At 38.6% G+C, this 18573-nt stretch overlaps 1 protein-coding gene across 1 annotated transcript in view; it reads right to left on the bottom strand.

The window, feature by feature from the left end:
- Positions 1–12007, bottom strand: part of pde4cb (phosphodiesterase 4C, cAMP-specific b) — an 81680-nt gene extending 69673 nt beyond the window's left edge. The window contains exons 1-2 of the mRNA XM_056414109.1: positions 11911–12007; positions 5200–5246 (exon numbers count right to left, since the gene is read on the bottom strand). Coding sequence (XP_056270084.1) covers positions 5200–5214 — 15 coding nt within the window. The 5' untranslated portion in view covers positions 5215–5246; positions 11911–12007. The remainder of the gene's footprint in view (positions 1–5199; positions 5247–11910) is intronic.
- Between the last annotated feature and the right edge of the window lie 6566 nt (positions 12008–18573).

Below are 18573 nucleotides of genomic sequence, written 5' to 3'. Positions count from 1 at the left end.
AGAGAAAAACAACGTGAACAGAAACGTTCAATCGAACTAAACGCCGGAATAAATGTCTCAATACCACGAGTACTAGTGGCATCGGCCTTGTGTGTGTGTGTGTGTGTGCGTGTGTGTATCACTTAGCTGGAATGTGTGTGCGTCCGTGTGTGCATGTGTGGGTCACTGACCTGTAATGTGTGTGTGTGCATGTGTGTGTCCGTGTGTGTGTGTGCGTGCGTGTGTGTGTGCACGTGCGAGTGTGTGTGTCCGTGTGCCACTGATCTGTAATGTGTGTGCGTGTGTGTGTGTGTGTGTGTGTGTGGCTTCGGCCTCGTGGGTCAAATAAACACCTTCCACATCTGACTCCAAGCCAGGAGTTTGTTTTCTTCTTCTCTGGTTATTACGTTGTTGTTGTTGTTGTTGTTGTTTACTGTAACGTTACAGTAAACAACAGTGTTCATCTGGTCACATGACAACTATTGTTCATCTGGTCACATGACATCTATTGTTCACCTGGTCACATGACATCTATTGTTCATCTGGTCACATGACATCTATTGTTCATCTGGTCACATGACATCTATTGTTCACCTGGTCACATGACATCTATTGTTCATCTGGTCACATTACACCTATTGTTCATCTGGTCACATGACATCTATTGTTCATCTGGTCACATGACATCTATTGTTCATCTGGTCACATGACATCTATTGTTCATCTGGTCACATGACATCTATTGTTCATCTGGTCACATGACATATATTGTTCATCTGGTCACATGACATCTAATGATCATCTGGTCACATGACATCTATTGTTCATCTGGTCACATGACATCTATTGTTCATCTGGTCACATGACATCTATTGTTCACCTGGTCACATTACACCTATTGTTCATCTGGTCACATGACATCTATTGTTCATCTGGTCACATGACATCTATTGTTCATCTGGTCACATGACATCTATTGTTCATCTGGTCACATGACATATATTGTTCATCTGGTCACATGACATCTAATGATCATCTGGTCACATGACATCTATTGTTCATCTGGTCACATGACATCTATTGTTCATCTGGTCACATGACATCTATTGTTCATCTAGTTACATGACATCTATTGTTCATCTGGTCACATGACATCTATTGTTCATCTGGTCACATGACATCTATTGTTCATCTGGTCACATGACGTCTATTGTTCATCTGGTCACATGACATCTATTGTTCACCTGGTCACATGACATCTATTGTTCATCTGGTCACATGACATCTAGTGTTCACCTGGTCACATGACATCTATTGTTCATCTAGTCACATGACATCTATTGTTCATCTGGTCACATGACATCTATTGTTCACCTGGTCACATGACATCTATTGATCATCTGGTCACATGACATCTAGTGTTCACCTGGTCACATGACATCTATTGTTCATCTGGTCACATGACATCTATTGTTCATCTGGTCACATGATATCTATTGTTCATCTGGTCACATGACATCTAATGATCATCTGGTCACATGACATCTATTGATCATCTGGTCACATGATATCTATTGATCATCTGGTCACATGACATCTATTGTTCATCTGGTCACATGACATCTATTGTTCACCTGGTCACATGACATCTATTGTTCATCTGGTCACATGACATCTATTGTTCATCTGGTCACATGACATCTATTGTTCACCTGGTCACATGACATCTATTGTTCATCTGGTCACATGACATCTATTGTTCATCTGGTCACATGACATCTATTGATCATCTGGTCACATGACATCTAATGATCATCTGGTCACATGACATCTATTGTTCATCTGGTCACATGACATCTATTGATCATCTGGTCACATGACATCTACTGTTCATCTGGTCACATGACATATATTGTTCATCTGGTCACATGACATCTATTGTTCATCTGGTCACATGACATCTACTGTTGATCTGGTCACATGATATCTATTGTTCACCTGGTCACATGACATCTATTGTTCATCTGGTCACATGACATCTATTGTTCATCTGGTCACATGAAATCTATTGTTCACCTGGTCACATGACATCTATTGTTCATCTGGTCACATGACATCTATTGTTCATCTGGTCACATGACATCTATTGTTCATCTGGTCACATGACATCTATTGTTCATCTAGTCACATGACATCTATTGTTCATCTGGTCACATGACATCTATTGTTCATCTGGTCACATGACATCTATTGTTCATCTAGTCACATGACATCTATTGTTCATCTGGTCACATGACATCTATTGTTCATCTGGTCACATGACATCTATTGTTCATCTAGTCACATGACATATATTGTTCACCTGGTCACATGACATCTATTGTTCATCTGGTCACATGACATCTATTGTTCACCTGGTCACATGACATCTATTGTTCATCTTGTCACATGACATCTATTGTTCATCTGGTCCCATGACATCTATTGTTCATCTGGTCACATGACATATATTGTTCATCTGGTCACATGACATCTATTGTTCATCTGGTCACATGACATCTATTGTTCATCTGGTCACATGACATCTATTGTTCACCTGGTCACATGACATCTATTGTTCATCTGGTCACATGACATCTATTGTTCATCTGGTCACATGACATCTATTGTTCATCTGGTCACATGACATCTATTGTTCACCTGGTCACATGACTGTGGCAGCGGGGGGTGTTAAGGCTCGGCTGCAGGTGACATCGGGGTGTGGTTCAGTGTCGGTGTCTGATTGTCATCAGCTGGTCTGATGACAATCTGTCTGATCAATCTGTGTCTGCGAGCTGTGTCTTCAAAGGAGCTGGATGGACTGAGGACATCTGCAGAGCACAGTCTGGTCGAATAACATTACCGAATATCCCTCTGGCTGCGGTGGCTTATTGGTGCTTTAGGGGGGGAACCTACTAGTGACAGCGACCAGTGTGACAAGTGTGTCGCTGTCACTAGTAGGTTCCCCCCCTAAAGCACCAATAAGCCACCGCAGCCAGAGGGATATTCGGTAATCGTCTTTATTCCGACAGCAGACTGTGTCTCTGCTCTGCATGTCCCTCTCCCGTCTTCAGTCCATCCAGCTCCTTTTGAAGACACAGCCTCGCAGATACACAGACACAGATTGTCATCAGCTGGTCTGATTGTCATCAGACCAGCTGATGACAATCAGACACCGTTCCCTGAACCACACCCCCGCTCCACCCACTCTGCAGCCGAGCCTTAACACCCCCCGCTGCCACAATGACATCTATTGTTCATCTGGTCACATGACATCTATTGTTCACCTGGTCACATGACATCTATTGTTCATCTGGTCACATGACATCTATTGTTCATCTGGTCTCATGACATCTATTGTTCATCTGGTCACATGACATCTATTGTTCATCTGGTCACATGACATCTATTGTTCATCTGGTCACATGACATCTATTGTTCATCTAGTCACATGACATCTATTGTTCATCTGGTCACATGACATCTATTGTTCATCTGGTCACATGACGTCTATTGTTCATCTGGTCACATGACATCTAGTGTTCACCTGGTCACATGACATCTATTGTTCATCTGGTCACATGACATCTAGTGTTCACCTGGTCACATGACATCTATTGTTCATCTAGTCACATGACATCTATTGATCATCTGGTCACATGACATCTAGTGTTCACCTGGTCACATGACATCTATTGTTCATCTGGTCACATGATATCTATTGTTCATCTAGTCACATGACATCTATTGTTCATCTGGTCACATGACATCTATTGTTCATCTGGTCACATGACATCTATTGTTCATCTGGTCACATGACATCTACTGTTCATCTGGTCACATGACATCTATTGTTCATCTGGTCACATGATATCTATTGTTCATCTGGTCACATGATATCTATTGTTCATCTGGTCACATGACATCTATTGTTCACCTGGTCACATGACGTCTATTGTTCTGTCCATCCTGGAGAGGGATCCTCCTCTGTTCTCTCCTAAAGGTTTCTTCCCTTTTTTTCCCCGTGAAGGGTTGTTTGGGAGTTGTTCCTGATCCGATGTGAGGTCAAAGGTCAGGGTTGTCTATATGTACAGATTATATATCTGCTGGTCATCTGGGTTCTGAGGCTTATTATTTATCATCTGCATGTTGCTCTGGGGCTCGGAGCTCCTTCGCTGCAGGTGTTACAGTCTTTATGAATATAGAAGAGGAAATACATCACGCTGGAGGATTATTATGTTCCGCTCCGACACGTGACTCAGTTTAACGCCACAGGTGTCCCACAATCACCTGGAAGCATATATTTATATTCCCACGCATGAAACACAGGTATATATATATATATATATTTATTTATATATATATATTAATATATATATAATATATATATATTAATATATATATATAAAAAACAGGTATATATATATTAATATATATATATATATATAGATAAAAGACACCGCACACCCCAGGTTGTCAACAGCGTGATGACGTCATCAGAGAGCCTTCTGCAGACAAGACATCTCTATTAATTAATTCTTAAATTGGAAAAAATTATATCCAGAAGCGGTCTGGTCCCCAAACATACACCTGTATGTGTAATGTCACCCGGGGATGCAGAGGGTATGATTAGTGTCGCTCCATAAATAGAGCCACTCAGGCACTCTGATGGGGGGCCTCTGTGGGGGGGGGGGGGGGATCTTTACCGCGTGATTGCATGATCAAGATTTAGATATTTCGTGGATGTGTTCGTGCACATTTTCGTTTTTTTTGCACTTCAGAGCTCCAAATGGAGAAGTCACAGATTTAATGAAGTCGTTAATAAAGGAAACCGTCGTCTTGGAGACGGGTGAAGCGGTTTTATTTGCTCTTATTAACTTTTAGAAAACAACTGCCAAGGCTCTGACTCGGTCATGATCAGACACTCCCTGTGAGTGTGTGTGTGTGTGTGTGTGTGTGTGTGTGTGTGTGTGTGTGTGTGTGTGTGTGTGTGTGTGTGTGTGTGTCTTTGTTAACGTCAAAGAAGGCCCTGAGGTAGAGATAAAACTTTTATGTGAGGTAATCAAAGTCCAAAGCGGTCATCTTTAATCAGAGAGACGTGACGCACAGATGTTCAGATGTTACAGTTGTTATCAGTGTGTGACTGTGTGTGTGTGTGTGTGTGTGTGTGTCCTTACTCACCTCAAGCCCAGACATGGATGCTTGTTGTTTGTAGCCTCAGACAGCAGCTGAAACAACACAAACAACGAGAATAATGACGATAATATATGATCAGAGTGATGGATCTATGATCATAGTGATATATCTATGATCATAGTGATGGATCTATGATCATAGTGATATATCCATGATCATAGTGATATATCCATGATCATAGTGATAGATCTATGATCATAGTGATAGATCTATGATCATAGTGATGGATCTATGATCATAGTGATATATCTATGATCAAAGTGATGGATCTATGATCATAGTGATGGATCTATGATCATAGTGATATAGCTATGATCATAGTGATGATCTATGATCATAGTGATATATCTATGATCATAGTGATAGATCTATGATCATAGTGATGGATCTATGATCATAGTGATATATCTATGATCATAGTGATGGATCTATGATCATAGTGATATATCGATGATCATAGTGATGGATCTATGATCATAGTGATATAGCTATGATCATAGTGATGGATCTATGATCATAGTGATATATCGATGATCATAGTGATGGATCTATGATCATAGTGATGGATCTATGATCATAGTGATAGATCTATGATCATAGTGATGATCTATGATCATAGTGATATATCTATGATCATAGTGATGGATCTATGATCATAGTGATGGATCTATGATCATAGTGATATATCTATGATCATAGTGATGGATCTATGATCATAGTGATATATCTATGATCATAGTGATATATCGATGATCATAGTGATGGATCTATGATCATAGTTACATTACATTACATGTCATTTAGCAGACGCTTTTATCCAAAGCGACTTACAATAAGTGCATTTCAACGTAGAGTACAAACTAAGAACAACAAGAATACAGGAAGTAACATTTCCTCAACATAGTCGAACTACAAAAGTACCATAAGTAAGTGCTATCTAAGTGCCACTGAAGTGCTAATCTGTGTTTTAATCCAGATATAGTCGGAAAAGGTGTGTTTTCAGTCTCCGACGGAAGATGTAGAGACTTTCTGCTGTCCTGATGTCAGTGGGGAGCTCGTTCCACCACTGAGGAGCCAGGACAGCAAACAGTCTGGATTTCGAGTGATTAGCTCGAGGTGCAGTAGTCACAAGTCGATTGGCTGTTGCCGAGCAGAGCACGTGCCGGGTGTGCGGTGTGACCATATCCCGGATGTAGACGGGGCCCGATCCGTCTAGAGCACGGTACGCCAGGACCAGTGTTTTGAAGCGGATGCGAGCAGCCACCGGTAACCAGTGAAGAGAGCGGAGGAGCGGAGTGGTGTGGGTGAATTTCGGGAGGCTGAAGACCAGTCGAGCTGCTGCATTCTGGATGAGCTGCAGGGGTGGATCTATGATCATAGTGATGGATCTATGATCATAGTGATATATCTATGATCATAGTGATAGATCTATGATCATAGTGATGGATCTATGATCATAGTGATGGATCTATGAACATGATGGATCTCATGCCACAGGCATCACAGAGGCTAATAATCTGATGAAGCACTTTTATTTCTTTGTTGATTTGTTTCCAGAATGCTTAGCAACAAGATGCAAAACAATAAACAGAAATCATAACAATAACTCGATAACAGAAGACGTTGTCTCGGCGTTCAACGCCAAATTAAAGAAAGAGGACGCACTGAAGTGCTTCACATAAGGGACAATAAATCAGAATATATATATATATGTATATATATATATTCTGATTTATATATATTTATTTATATATATAATATAATATATATATTTATAAATAATATATATATATTAGTGCTGTGAAAAATAACGCGTTAACTCAGTTAATTAAATTACAGGTTTAACTAGTTGTTGTTTTTAACGCATTTAACGCATGCGCAGAATGAGCTTCCAATCCGTCTGTTGTTGGTCGTCGGGACGAAAAAAAAGTCACTTGCAAAATGAGCTTCCAATCCACCACTTCAATCTGAACTCTGTCCGCTCTCATGCAGACGGTCTGTTCATCGGTAATGATCCTTCCGCAGGTTCACCTCCGGAAACCTTGTTACGACTTTTACTTCCTGTAGATCAGGGTCTCAACACGTCGATCGCGACCTGCCAGTCGATCGCGGCGTAGTGTCGGTAGATCGCATGACAGTAAAGAGATTGGAGTTAATGGTTGACAAACAAGAGAACAATGTTCTGTTTAACCCTCCTGTTATCTTTACATTTACTAACATATTTTACCCTCGGGGTCAATTTGACCCCAGCAATTAAAACCTCCAGAAAATTATTAGAATTAATATTGCTTCCCAAGTTTAAGTGTGAGGTACTTTATGTTTGTTTGTTGACAACCTAAATAGCCCTTTAAATAAATAAAAAAGTTGATATTTCTTATATGTTTGACACAGTGAAAAACAGCCTGGGGTCAAATTGACAAAGAACACCGACATTAAACATTGAATGGGGTCAAATTGACCCGAAAGGTCACAGGAGGGTTAAACATTCTGTTTAGGATGAAGATGTATTAATGTTCCATATGGAAGAAAACTGCTAAATAACTGCTGAGTTGCAGCACCATTGTATAGAAGAATGTATAAATGTATATATCCGTCTTTTGTCATAAATCTCTATGTTCTCACAAAATATACCGAGAATATCGGTAATATGTGATTAATCATGATTAATCCACAAAAACCTGTGATTAACCCGATTAAAAATTGTAATAGTTTCACAGCCCTAATATATATATTTATAAATAAATAAATATTTTTTTAAATTATGATGTGAATATATATATATATTCTGATTTATATATATATATATTTATAAATAATATATATATACAGTATAAAAATAAATATGTTTTTAATTAGGATGTGAATGTATATATATATATATACATATATACATTCACATCATAATTAAAACACTTTATGTCTGGCCCCCAGGAACCCCTCCGGATCCTTTAGGCTCCACTCCAGTCTGCCAGACCTCGTTGATGCTTCCCTCAGTTTCGAGAAACGTCTCTCATTTCTGATGCATCATGGTCCGTTTCTCTGTGACCTTCCTCTCCTCCCAGTAATGAGCGCCGGCTTCCTCTCTGACATTTAAGGAGTTCCTTTGGAGTGTTCCTTCAAAGAGCCTTCATTAATGTCCTCATCGTTCATGTCTTCATCGTTCATGTCTTCATCGTTCATGTCCTCATCGTTCATGTCTTCATCGTTCATGTCCTCATCGTTCATGCATGTCTTCATCGTTCATGTCCTCATCGTTCATGTCCTCATCGTTCATGCATGTCTTCATCGTTCATGTCCTCATCGTTCATGTCCTCATCGTTCATGTCTTCATCGTTCATGTCTTCATCGTTCATGTCTTCATCGTTCATGTCCTCTTTGATTTCTCTGCAGAAAGACAACTTATAAGGTCTGATTAGGGGTTTAATTGGAGCGCTCAGGAACTAGAGTCTCCCAATTAGTGCGTCCTTAAAGGCGCGAGCATCCTGAAGGTCAGAGCATCCTGAAGGTCACCAGCTCACAATAAAACGAACTGAATCCAGCTGGAAGGGGAAACATGCTCCATGCTGTCAGCTGTTTACTCAGATCTGAGGAACAGCTTCATCCACAGAGCGATGTCCTCCATCAGCACCACACCCAGCTAGCACCGCACATTGCCGGGGGGGGGGGGGGGGGGGGGCAAAATACACAATAAACATGAAACTTGTTCAATTTTAAGCTGTTGATTCTATTTATTTCTATTCATTTTTTTTGTGGTTTTTAATTCATTCAATGTTTTTTTTAAATTCAATTTATGTGATTTACAGTATGTGATTTATTTATTTTATTTTATTTATTTTATTTATTTTATTTATTTTATTTATTTTATTTATTTTATTTATTTATTGTATTAAGTAAACATAAATGTCAATAAACGGTTGTGATTCTGATGAGTCGTATTACTGTGACTGTAAAAGTCAAAACTCATCTTCACTACAATGATCGACTCCCCCCGGCGTGTAATGATTAACCGTCTCCACGCCGGCGTCCTCGCCTCCTACAATCATCCGTCGTAAAGTTAGCGTCCGAGGCGTCTCGTGACGCCGTCTCGGTCCTTGTGACGCACATCAGATTCAAGCCGATAAGGACCTCAAAGAGTCCGGGGCCACGTTCAGGAGCCTCACCGCCAAACCACGGGAACGTTCACCTCCCGTTCTTCACATTAACTCGGTCCTCAGAGAACATCGAGTCTCGGAGAGAAGACGATTGCATCACGTCACGCTCATGCTCAGGCATTCGGGATTCATGGCTCCATATTGACATTCAGGGTTTCTGAGCATCATCCAATCACCAAATGTCAAATGATTTACCCCCCCCCCCCCTCCCCTTGGTGTTGTAATGTATTATTTAATTGTTCAATTTAGCCCCAAACCAAACGGTGGGAAACGGTATGAACAGCAGCATTGAGCCTTCTGAGACGTACCGTACTCATGAGAGCCTGAGGAGGGACCTCATCATAATGTTCTAACAATTTGACACGGTCACGATTCATGAAAAAAAATTTGCTGAAATATAACGAGAACTTGACGCACACGGCTTAAAACTAATCTTTAGATTCTTATCTTTCAGATAATACCACCTGTATGTGGTCTGTACTTTATTTATATATATATATATATATATATTGTAATATATATATTAATATATACATATTGTAATATATATATATATTATATATAAATATATTCATATATATTTTAAAAACAAGTATATATATAATATTATATATATATTGTAATATATATATTATTTTTTCAAAATATATATATATATATATATATTTAAATATATATATATTACAAAATATATATTTATTTATATATATATATATATTATATATATATATATATATTTTCTTCATATTAATATATATATAAATATTTAAAAAAGTGTCTGTGTGTGTGTGTGTGTGTGCCTTTAGAGAGACGTCTGACCTGTAGCCAGATACATGTGTGCTTCACGCCCTCGTCACACAGGAGGAGCTCAGGCCTCATGTTGCTTCACAGCTCAGTGACTCAACATTTAAGAATAATCATTCCACCAAACATTTCAGACTAACTCTGTATTCCAGTCTCAAAACATTCACAGGTTTTATTCCTTTTGCTTCTCTGTGATTTCTGAGCGAATGAAAAGATAAACGCTCCTTTCCTCTGCAGCGAATCACGAAACAGACAAAACAGATCGAGGCTCGGCAAAGATGAAACGGCTGAGATGGAAAAGATAAGAGGAGGAGGAGGAGGAAGACGAAGAGAAGGAGGAGGAAGAAGAAGAGGAAGAGGAGGAAGAAGAAGAGGAAGAAGGAGGAAGAGGAGGAGGAAGAAGAAGAAGGAGGAGGAGGAAGAGGAGGAGGCAGGATTCTTCTGTGTGTGAATGAAGGTGAAGAACTCAGTCTGGATTAATAAATCCTTCTAATCTAATCTAGTCAGGTTTATTCGGTCGATTCATAATTTTCAGTCTGACACTCGAGGATCCCAAACGAAACCGTCCCAACCAATCAGGATGAAGAAGAACCAGAGAAGAAGAAGAAGAAGAAGAAGAGTCTGAAGGCTGAAATATGATTTTACTGACGTACATTCTTACCTTCCTGTTCTGTAAATATGCGAGTGTGTGTGTGTGTGTGAGGCAGAATGAAGGAAGCCGATATGGAGGAAGGAAAGAGATAAAGGAAAGGAGGAGGGATGCATACATATTTTGGGGAAATACATTCCATGTTGGTCGGCTCATGAAGACGAATTATTACAACCACAGACACGGTGCTGCTGACATACACTATGATACATTATGTATCATAGTGTATTATAATGTATCACTATGATACATAATGCATCATTATGTATCAGTGATACATTATAATATATCATTATGATACATTATAATACACTATGATACATTATGATACAATATGGTACATAATGACAGATTATTATAGATTATGATACAATATGGTACAGAATGATACATAATGATGAAATATGATACATTATGATACATAATGATGGAATATGATACATTATGATAGATTATGATACAATATGATACATTATGATACATAATGATACATTATGTATCATAATGATACATTATGAATTATGATACATTATGATACATAATGATACAATATGATACATTATGATACATAATGATACATAATGATGGAATATGATACATTATGATAGATTATGATACATTATGATCCATAATGAATCATTATGTATCATTATTAATGATACATAATGATGGAATATGATACATTATGATACATTATGTATCATGATACATTATGATACAATATGGTACATAATGATACATTATGATACAATATAATACATTATGATACATTATGATACATAATGATACATAATGATGGAATATGATACATTATGATACAACTGTGACTTTATAGCCTCTGAATGTGCTCCACATATCTTATAACTCTGTAGAGGTGTTAATAGACACATGCACAAATATATAGTTTATGTTTTTGCACATAAAAATAAGATTGTAAAGAACTATAAAAACACAGTTGAATCCAAACTGTCAGTCAACTACACTGTACATACGTTTTCCTTGGAAACAAGTATATATATATATTAATAGAAATGACAATAGAAATGTCACGTGACCGTTTTGAAGTATGTGGTACAGCAGAACTTCACTCACCTGTTCCGCCTGCGGGGAGAAGCCGTCGCTCAGGTTGTGCTGCTCCTCTCATCTCCTCTTCACACTTTTATTGCTGCGGATTAGTTCAAGTTAGACTTCAAACTCTGCGGCGCGCAGCGCGGCGTGCACCCGGCCGGGACCGGGCCCACGACGACGCCCCGCGTCACGTGACCGGAAGTGGAGCAAGCCGGACGTAAACAACGGTCCCAGAGGAACCACGAGGGTCAGCTGCAGAATGTTAAAGTATTGTAGATTTTAAATTTGTGGAGAGGAACGTTTTTTCATCTTCAAATTATTTTTTTACAGGATGGAAGATTGGCGGAATAAAAATAACAACAGAAGTTCAAACAAATACAAAGTTTACATATCTTTCCAGGAGATTTAGCTTTAACCATTCTTTTCATTTTACAAGCCGAGTATATGCACATTACACAGGAACGTGGGTAATTAAAAAGATAGAACAATATGAAAAAAGATGTTTCTGTTAGTGCTCATTTAAAATGAAGCCATCATCTAATCTCTGATTGTGTAACTTAATTAAATGGACTGAAGGAAAATCTCCTTTATTAATGTGCATAAATCAGATTAAAAGTTGGCCAGTAACAGTCAGACTTGTTGTTGTTGTTGTTGTTGTTGTTGTGTCTCAGCAGTTTCACTTCCTGCTATATCTGTGGAGTTTCATCTAGAAACGTGGCTCGATGTTGAAGGTGCTGCGTGGTTCTGCGATGACAACAGATATACATATATATATATATACACATATATATACATATATAAATATATGTAAATATATTTTAATATATCAAAAAGCAAAACAATCTCAACGTGTTTTTTTGAATATTTATTTTATTTAACTGACATCGTCACAAAGTGTTTCTGCCTGACGACTGTGTGAGATGATCACAAGTAGCAGCGCGGCGGTGATGATGATGATGATGATGATGATGATGATGATGATGATCCTGATTTTAAAAAGCATGAATACTGCAAACCCCCAGAATAAATATGCAGAATATGCATTTTGAAGAAATAGTAGGAAAGTTGTTAAAGTTGAATTCTCTTAATGGTCAGACGTACAGAGAGATGCATGTTCACAGGATTAAAATCAAAACATGCGATTCATGTGAAAGTGTGTTTAATTAATGTGAATTAAAATAAACAATCTGTTGTGTTTACGCAGAGACGTTTCTTTATTATTAATATATAATTAATAATGTGATTAACCAGGATTACAGTTTAACAAGCGAGCCAATAAAGATACACGTTTTTAAATTTAAAGTACAATATTTCAAGCTGATCTTTAAAAGTTACCCTGGTGAGTCTTCATGTTTCCTAATAATAATTATATTAAATTGTGTTTTTTTAACTCAACCAATGAGTTTATTTCTCCTCCACTAAAACTGTTTGTAAGCCTTTAATTACAATCTGTGTCAAAGTCTGCGGCAAACACGATTATATATAATAACATAATACAAATTATATTTGACGTGCACTCGTACAGAACAACGACACTCACTGTGTGTTTCTTTGTATAAATAGTTGCAGTGTACAATAATACATCTGTATCGGACACAGTTATTGATAATATTAATTTTAAATAAACATTCAACACTGTAAATACTTGTTCTTGTGGTGCAGTGTTTACGATACGGATCCCTAAATCATCAGGACTCCTTAAAGTCCGCGACTGTAATCGCATGACGTCATTTGTTGTGAATTAAAAGTGCAATTATGAATTAAAAGTGCTGACGATGATTTCCGTCTCCAATTCGGAGAAACATTCAATTTAGGTCCGTCTCTGTGAGGCTGATTGTCTTTTCAGAAGCGTCACTCACCAGAACTAAAAGCAAGAAGGTCAAAGGTCAAGGATGAGGCAGACATACTCCACTGGCAGTGACAAAAGTGCTGTGTGTAGTCATAAGAGCCGAAGAGTAAAATCATACATTTTTGTTGTTGGTTTCTTTGTGTTTTCTTTCTAGAATCTCCGGAACAGACCCGTCCTGGACCCTCGGGGGAAGTTCTGAAGTCATTTGGAGTACCTGGTGAACGGAGACTCCTCGTTCACTTTGTTCTAGAGAGATGAAAAGAGACAGCGGAGAGTTAAGCAGGAGCTCAGATATTAATGTTCTGTACCACCTGGGCTCGTGTTATCATATCCATGATCTCTATCATCTCTATTCAGGAAAACAGGAAACTCTTTCACTTCATTTCATTTTAAGGGATTGATAAGGCCAACACAGCAACACGTAAAGGTTCTGCCCTGTGATTGGACGGAACACAAGACGTGTAACTCGTTACTACAACGTTAAGCTGAGATGTAAATTATGAATATATATATCTATATATATATATATGTATGTATATAAATCTATATATATATATAAATATTTATATAAATATATATATATATATATTAACAGAGGAAATCCACATGATTTAGTTCAAAAGCTCCACACAAAGATTTGTACTCAATAACATTTACAATCACCTTTAACTACACAGTGTATTGTTGTCACATATTAAACCTGCAGATGACCTGCTCCTCGTCATCATCATCATCACATGTTTCTGTGTTGGACACACACGTGTTCCTGCACATGTTTCTGTGTACGTTCACGTGCACTTGTAAATCTCTTTACAAGTGCACATAAAGATGTCGAGATAGCGACAGTAGCTTTTATCTGTAAGTGTTTCACACCATGGAAACAGACACCTCAGTCACACCTCCCCCCGATGCTCCTCCAGGATGCTCAGGGAGTCTGACTACCTGCTGACACACTCCTGGCTACTCTTTGTTTCATGTCTACAGAAAGTGCTGAGTCACGACATGCTCACTTCCGGTTGAGCAGCGCCGAGCTCAGATGGAGTTCACAGGCCAAGTCCCTGTGCAGCAACACGTGGCGCTGCCGCCGCCGGCCTCACGTTCATGTTTTAAGGCATGCGAGTGCTGCCCCCTGGCGGCGGGACAGCGAAGTGTCAAACAATGTCTTGGTCAGCTTCCGCCTTTTGCATGAATTGTGCAACATGTTTAAATGTCTGTATGTGTGTATGTATATATATATATATGAATGTATGTGTATATATTTACTGTATATGTATGCATGTGTATATGTATGTTTATATATATGTATATGTATGTGTATATATACGTATACTTATATGTATATTTACACATATATATGTATACAGTATATGTATGTATGTGTATATGTATGTGTATATATATGTATATATACATATATATACGTATATGTATATATATGTATATGTATATATACACATACATATGTATGTGTATATATATATATATATATTTGTATGTGTATATGTATGTATATATATATATGTGTATTTATGTATATATGTGTATGTAAATATATATACATATATACGTATATATACGTATATATGTAGAAATATATATGTGTGTGTATGTATTTCCTTTGATTTTCTCAAAAACTCTTTTAGGATTTTCTTAACATCGTTCATCCGCTTGGAGAAGCGGATGAACGATGTTAAGAAAATATATATATATATCTATATATCTACATGTATATATATTTATACATATATATATGACCTGTATTCGTTCGTTGCAGCTTCTGCACCCAACCACACATCCGGCAACAAGACGAGTGAATATTCTCTTTCAGTCTCTTCCAGATGTCTGACGTTCCCATTCTGAGAAACAGGAGATGACCTTCACATGAGTAAACGGCTGTTTCCGGTAAGCCCTCCGGCTCGTCTCACTCACCATGGGCACCTCCTCCAGCCTCTCGAAGCTGCTCCCCGGTGAGCGGAGACATTTCACGGCGGTGACCACGAGCATGAGGACGGCCGCGACCACGAAGATGCAGATGATGGCCACGGTGCCGGGGCGCGCCGCCAGGCCGTCGTGGTGCCAGTCATGAGGAACTTCTGAGGGGAGAACCCGAGACTGGACTGAGTTCACACGCCGGAGAGACTTCATGTCAGTAAAGAGTCAACTAATATTTCATATTCTTCAGAAGCATCTTTTATTGTCATCACCTGATACCCGTTGGGGCATTTATGAAGCCCCAAAACTCTTTAAATCATTTTACGGCTAACGATCTGTGTGACGCTAATGTTATGATAACAATACATGTAATTTATATCGTGCTTTTTAAGGTTCTCAGAGATGCTTTACAGGTCACATTCATACACCGTAGACTCAGCGACAGGGAGCAAGACAGGGTTAAGTGTCTTGCTCAAGGACACAAGGACTAGGGCGGGGGATTGAACCCCCAACCCCCTGACTGGAAGACGGACCTCTGACCCACATGTTATACTTTCTGAGTGGATCTTTATTTGCTTTTGGCCTCACTGTATTGTACTCTTTTTAAAGACACTTCTGGTCTTCTTGTTTCTTCTTTGCATGAGTGGAAATGAATGAAAATGAATGAAAATTTGTGAAATTTGTGGAAATCAGTGGAATTTCTTTGGATTTTTTTGGAATTCTTTGGGAAATTAATGAAAATTAATGAACATTTGTGAAATTTCGTTAAGATTTGTGAACATTTGTGGAAATTTGTGCAAATTTGTGAAATTCAAGAAAATTCTTGAAAAATAGTGGAAATTTGTGAGAATTTGTGAAACTGTAGCTGAACTAGTTTGACAGTACATTCATATGTTGTTATTAGTTTTAAACTGAATGATGTTTTGTTCTAGCACTTTGTTGTAATCTCTCTTTTCTTGTTACTCCACTTATTCATTGTTACATCATCTTGGGTACAACTACGTCTGTTTTGCTCTTCTAATTGTTCTTTTGTAATTATCATTTACTGTGTTTTCTGTTACTGAAGACCTTCAATAGAGTAAGTGAATGAAGTCATTTTCAGCCTTTTCCTTATTCCTCTGAATGAAACTCCGTTCATCTTGTGAGGCGTACATTCAGAAGTGTGTGTTCCTTGTTCTCTGATTCATAATCAATAATAACGCATCAGACCGTCAGCTAACGTGGTCTGACCTGCAGGGCGGGTTGAGTTCGCGGGGGTCACGTTGGCGTTTGGTGGCGTCGATGCCGACGAGAGCGTCCATCCAATGGGAACGGTCCATCCGGAGGTCCGGTCGGTCTGAGGAGCGCCGCTGACCCGAGTCCACTCCGTGCCGCCGGGTGTCCGTGGTGAGTTCGAGGGCGGTGGGGAAGACGACACTTCTTCTGGGGTGGAGATGTGGTGCTCGGCTGTTGGAGGCCGCTCTGCGGTGACGCTGGTCGTGCCGCCGGTTGGGGAGGTTATGTCCATCGCCTGGTTGGCGGCAGAAGAAGAGATGGAGCCTGTAAAGGAACACAAACACGTACGTACGCACGCACGCACGCACGCACACACACACACACACACACACACACACACACACACACACACACAGTGAGGATCTTTTTCATGATACTGTAGCAGAGTTGATGTGACGACCTCCACTTTGAATCGTGCGTGAACACAGTACTGCACTGAACCCTCACACACCAGTTATGTTCCTCCTGCAAACACTTTCTATTATTTTATTTTATTAAACCGTTATTTAACCAGGTGAATCCCATTGAGATTAAAAATCTATATTTTCGAGTGTGACCTGGACAAGACAGACAGCAACATAAGAAAAACATATAGTTACAAACTAAAAACACAAGAAACACAAAGTTACGAATAAAAAACACAAGAAACACAAAGTTACAAACTAAAAACACAAGAAACACAAAGTTACAAACTAAAATCACAAGAAACACAAAGTTACAAATAAAAAAACACAAAACTTTACTGTAGGTAAAGTGTTCACCTGTGTTAAGTCTGCCCTGTGTTCTCGCCTGCAGGTGGACTGTTGTCTTTGGCCTCCTGCTCAGACCATCGACTTCTACTTCCTCCCTCCTAGAGTCCGTGTTGTGTATAACGTCATTACCGTAGGGTGGGACACATATATATATAATATTATATATATATATACATACTATATATATTATATATACATATAATATATATAATATATATATGTATATATATCATATATATATATATTTTATATAATATATATGTATAATATATATTATATATATAATATATATATTTGTATATTATATATATATTATAAATCCCTTTACTGCATTGTGCTGTGTCTGTGTCCAAAGTGTTTCAGAAGCAGACACCGCAATAATGTAGGTTTAAAAATAAAAATGTTTATTACTTTGACTGATTAAATACTTTCCACCCACACGTGACCTTCCCATTGACTTCACATTATTCTTATAATTTATTAACAGCAGCTTTATATTTCTCTTTGATAATCGGTACTTCTAAAAAATTGAAGTACAATGTTTCCCAACGCGTTGACACATATAATACAACCTGCTTCTCGCCACCAAGTTTCCTGATTGCATAACTTTGCATCTGTTTAATGTTTCACGAGGATATTAATTATTATAAATCTCAAATGTGACTAAGCGTCCACTTACCTTCACAAACAGCCGCCGCACACAGAGCCAGCACAGCCAGCTGCATCGCTGCAGGCATGTTGAGAAAGAGGAATAAAGGCAGTCTATCAACACACACACACACACACACACACACACACACACACACACACACACACACACACACACACACACACACACACACACACACACACACACACACACACACACACACACACACA

Source organism: Pseudoliparis swirei, chromosome 5 (assembly GCF_029220125.1).
Source record: "Pseudoliparis swirei isolate HS2019 ecotype Mariana Trench chromosome 5, NWPU_hadal_v1, whole genome shotgun sequence".
In the NCBI taxonomy this organism is placed as follows: domain Eukaryota; kingdom Metazoa; phylum Chordata; class Actinopteri; order Perciformes; family Liparidae; genus Pseudoliparis; species Pseudoliparis swirei.
Note: the sequence above shows the minus strand (reverse complement) of the source record. Positions and strands in the feature narration are given on the sequence as shown.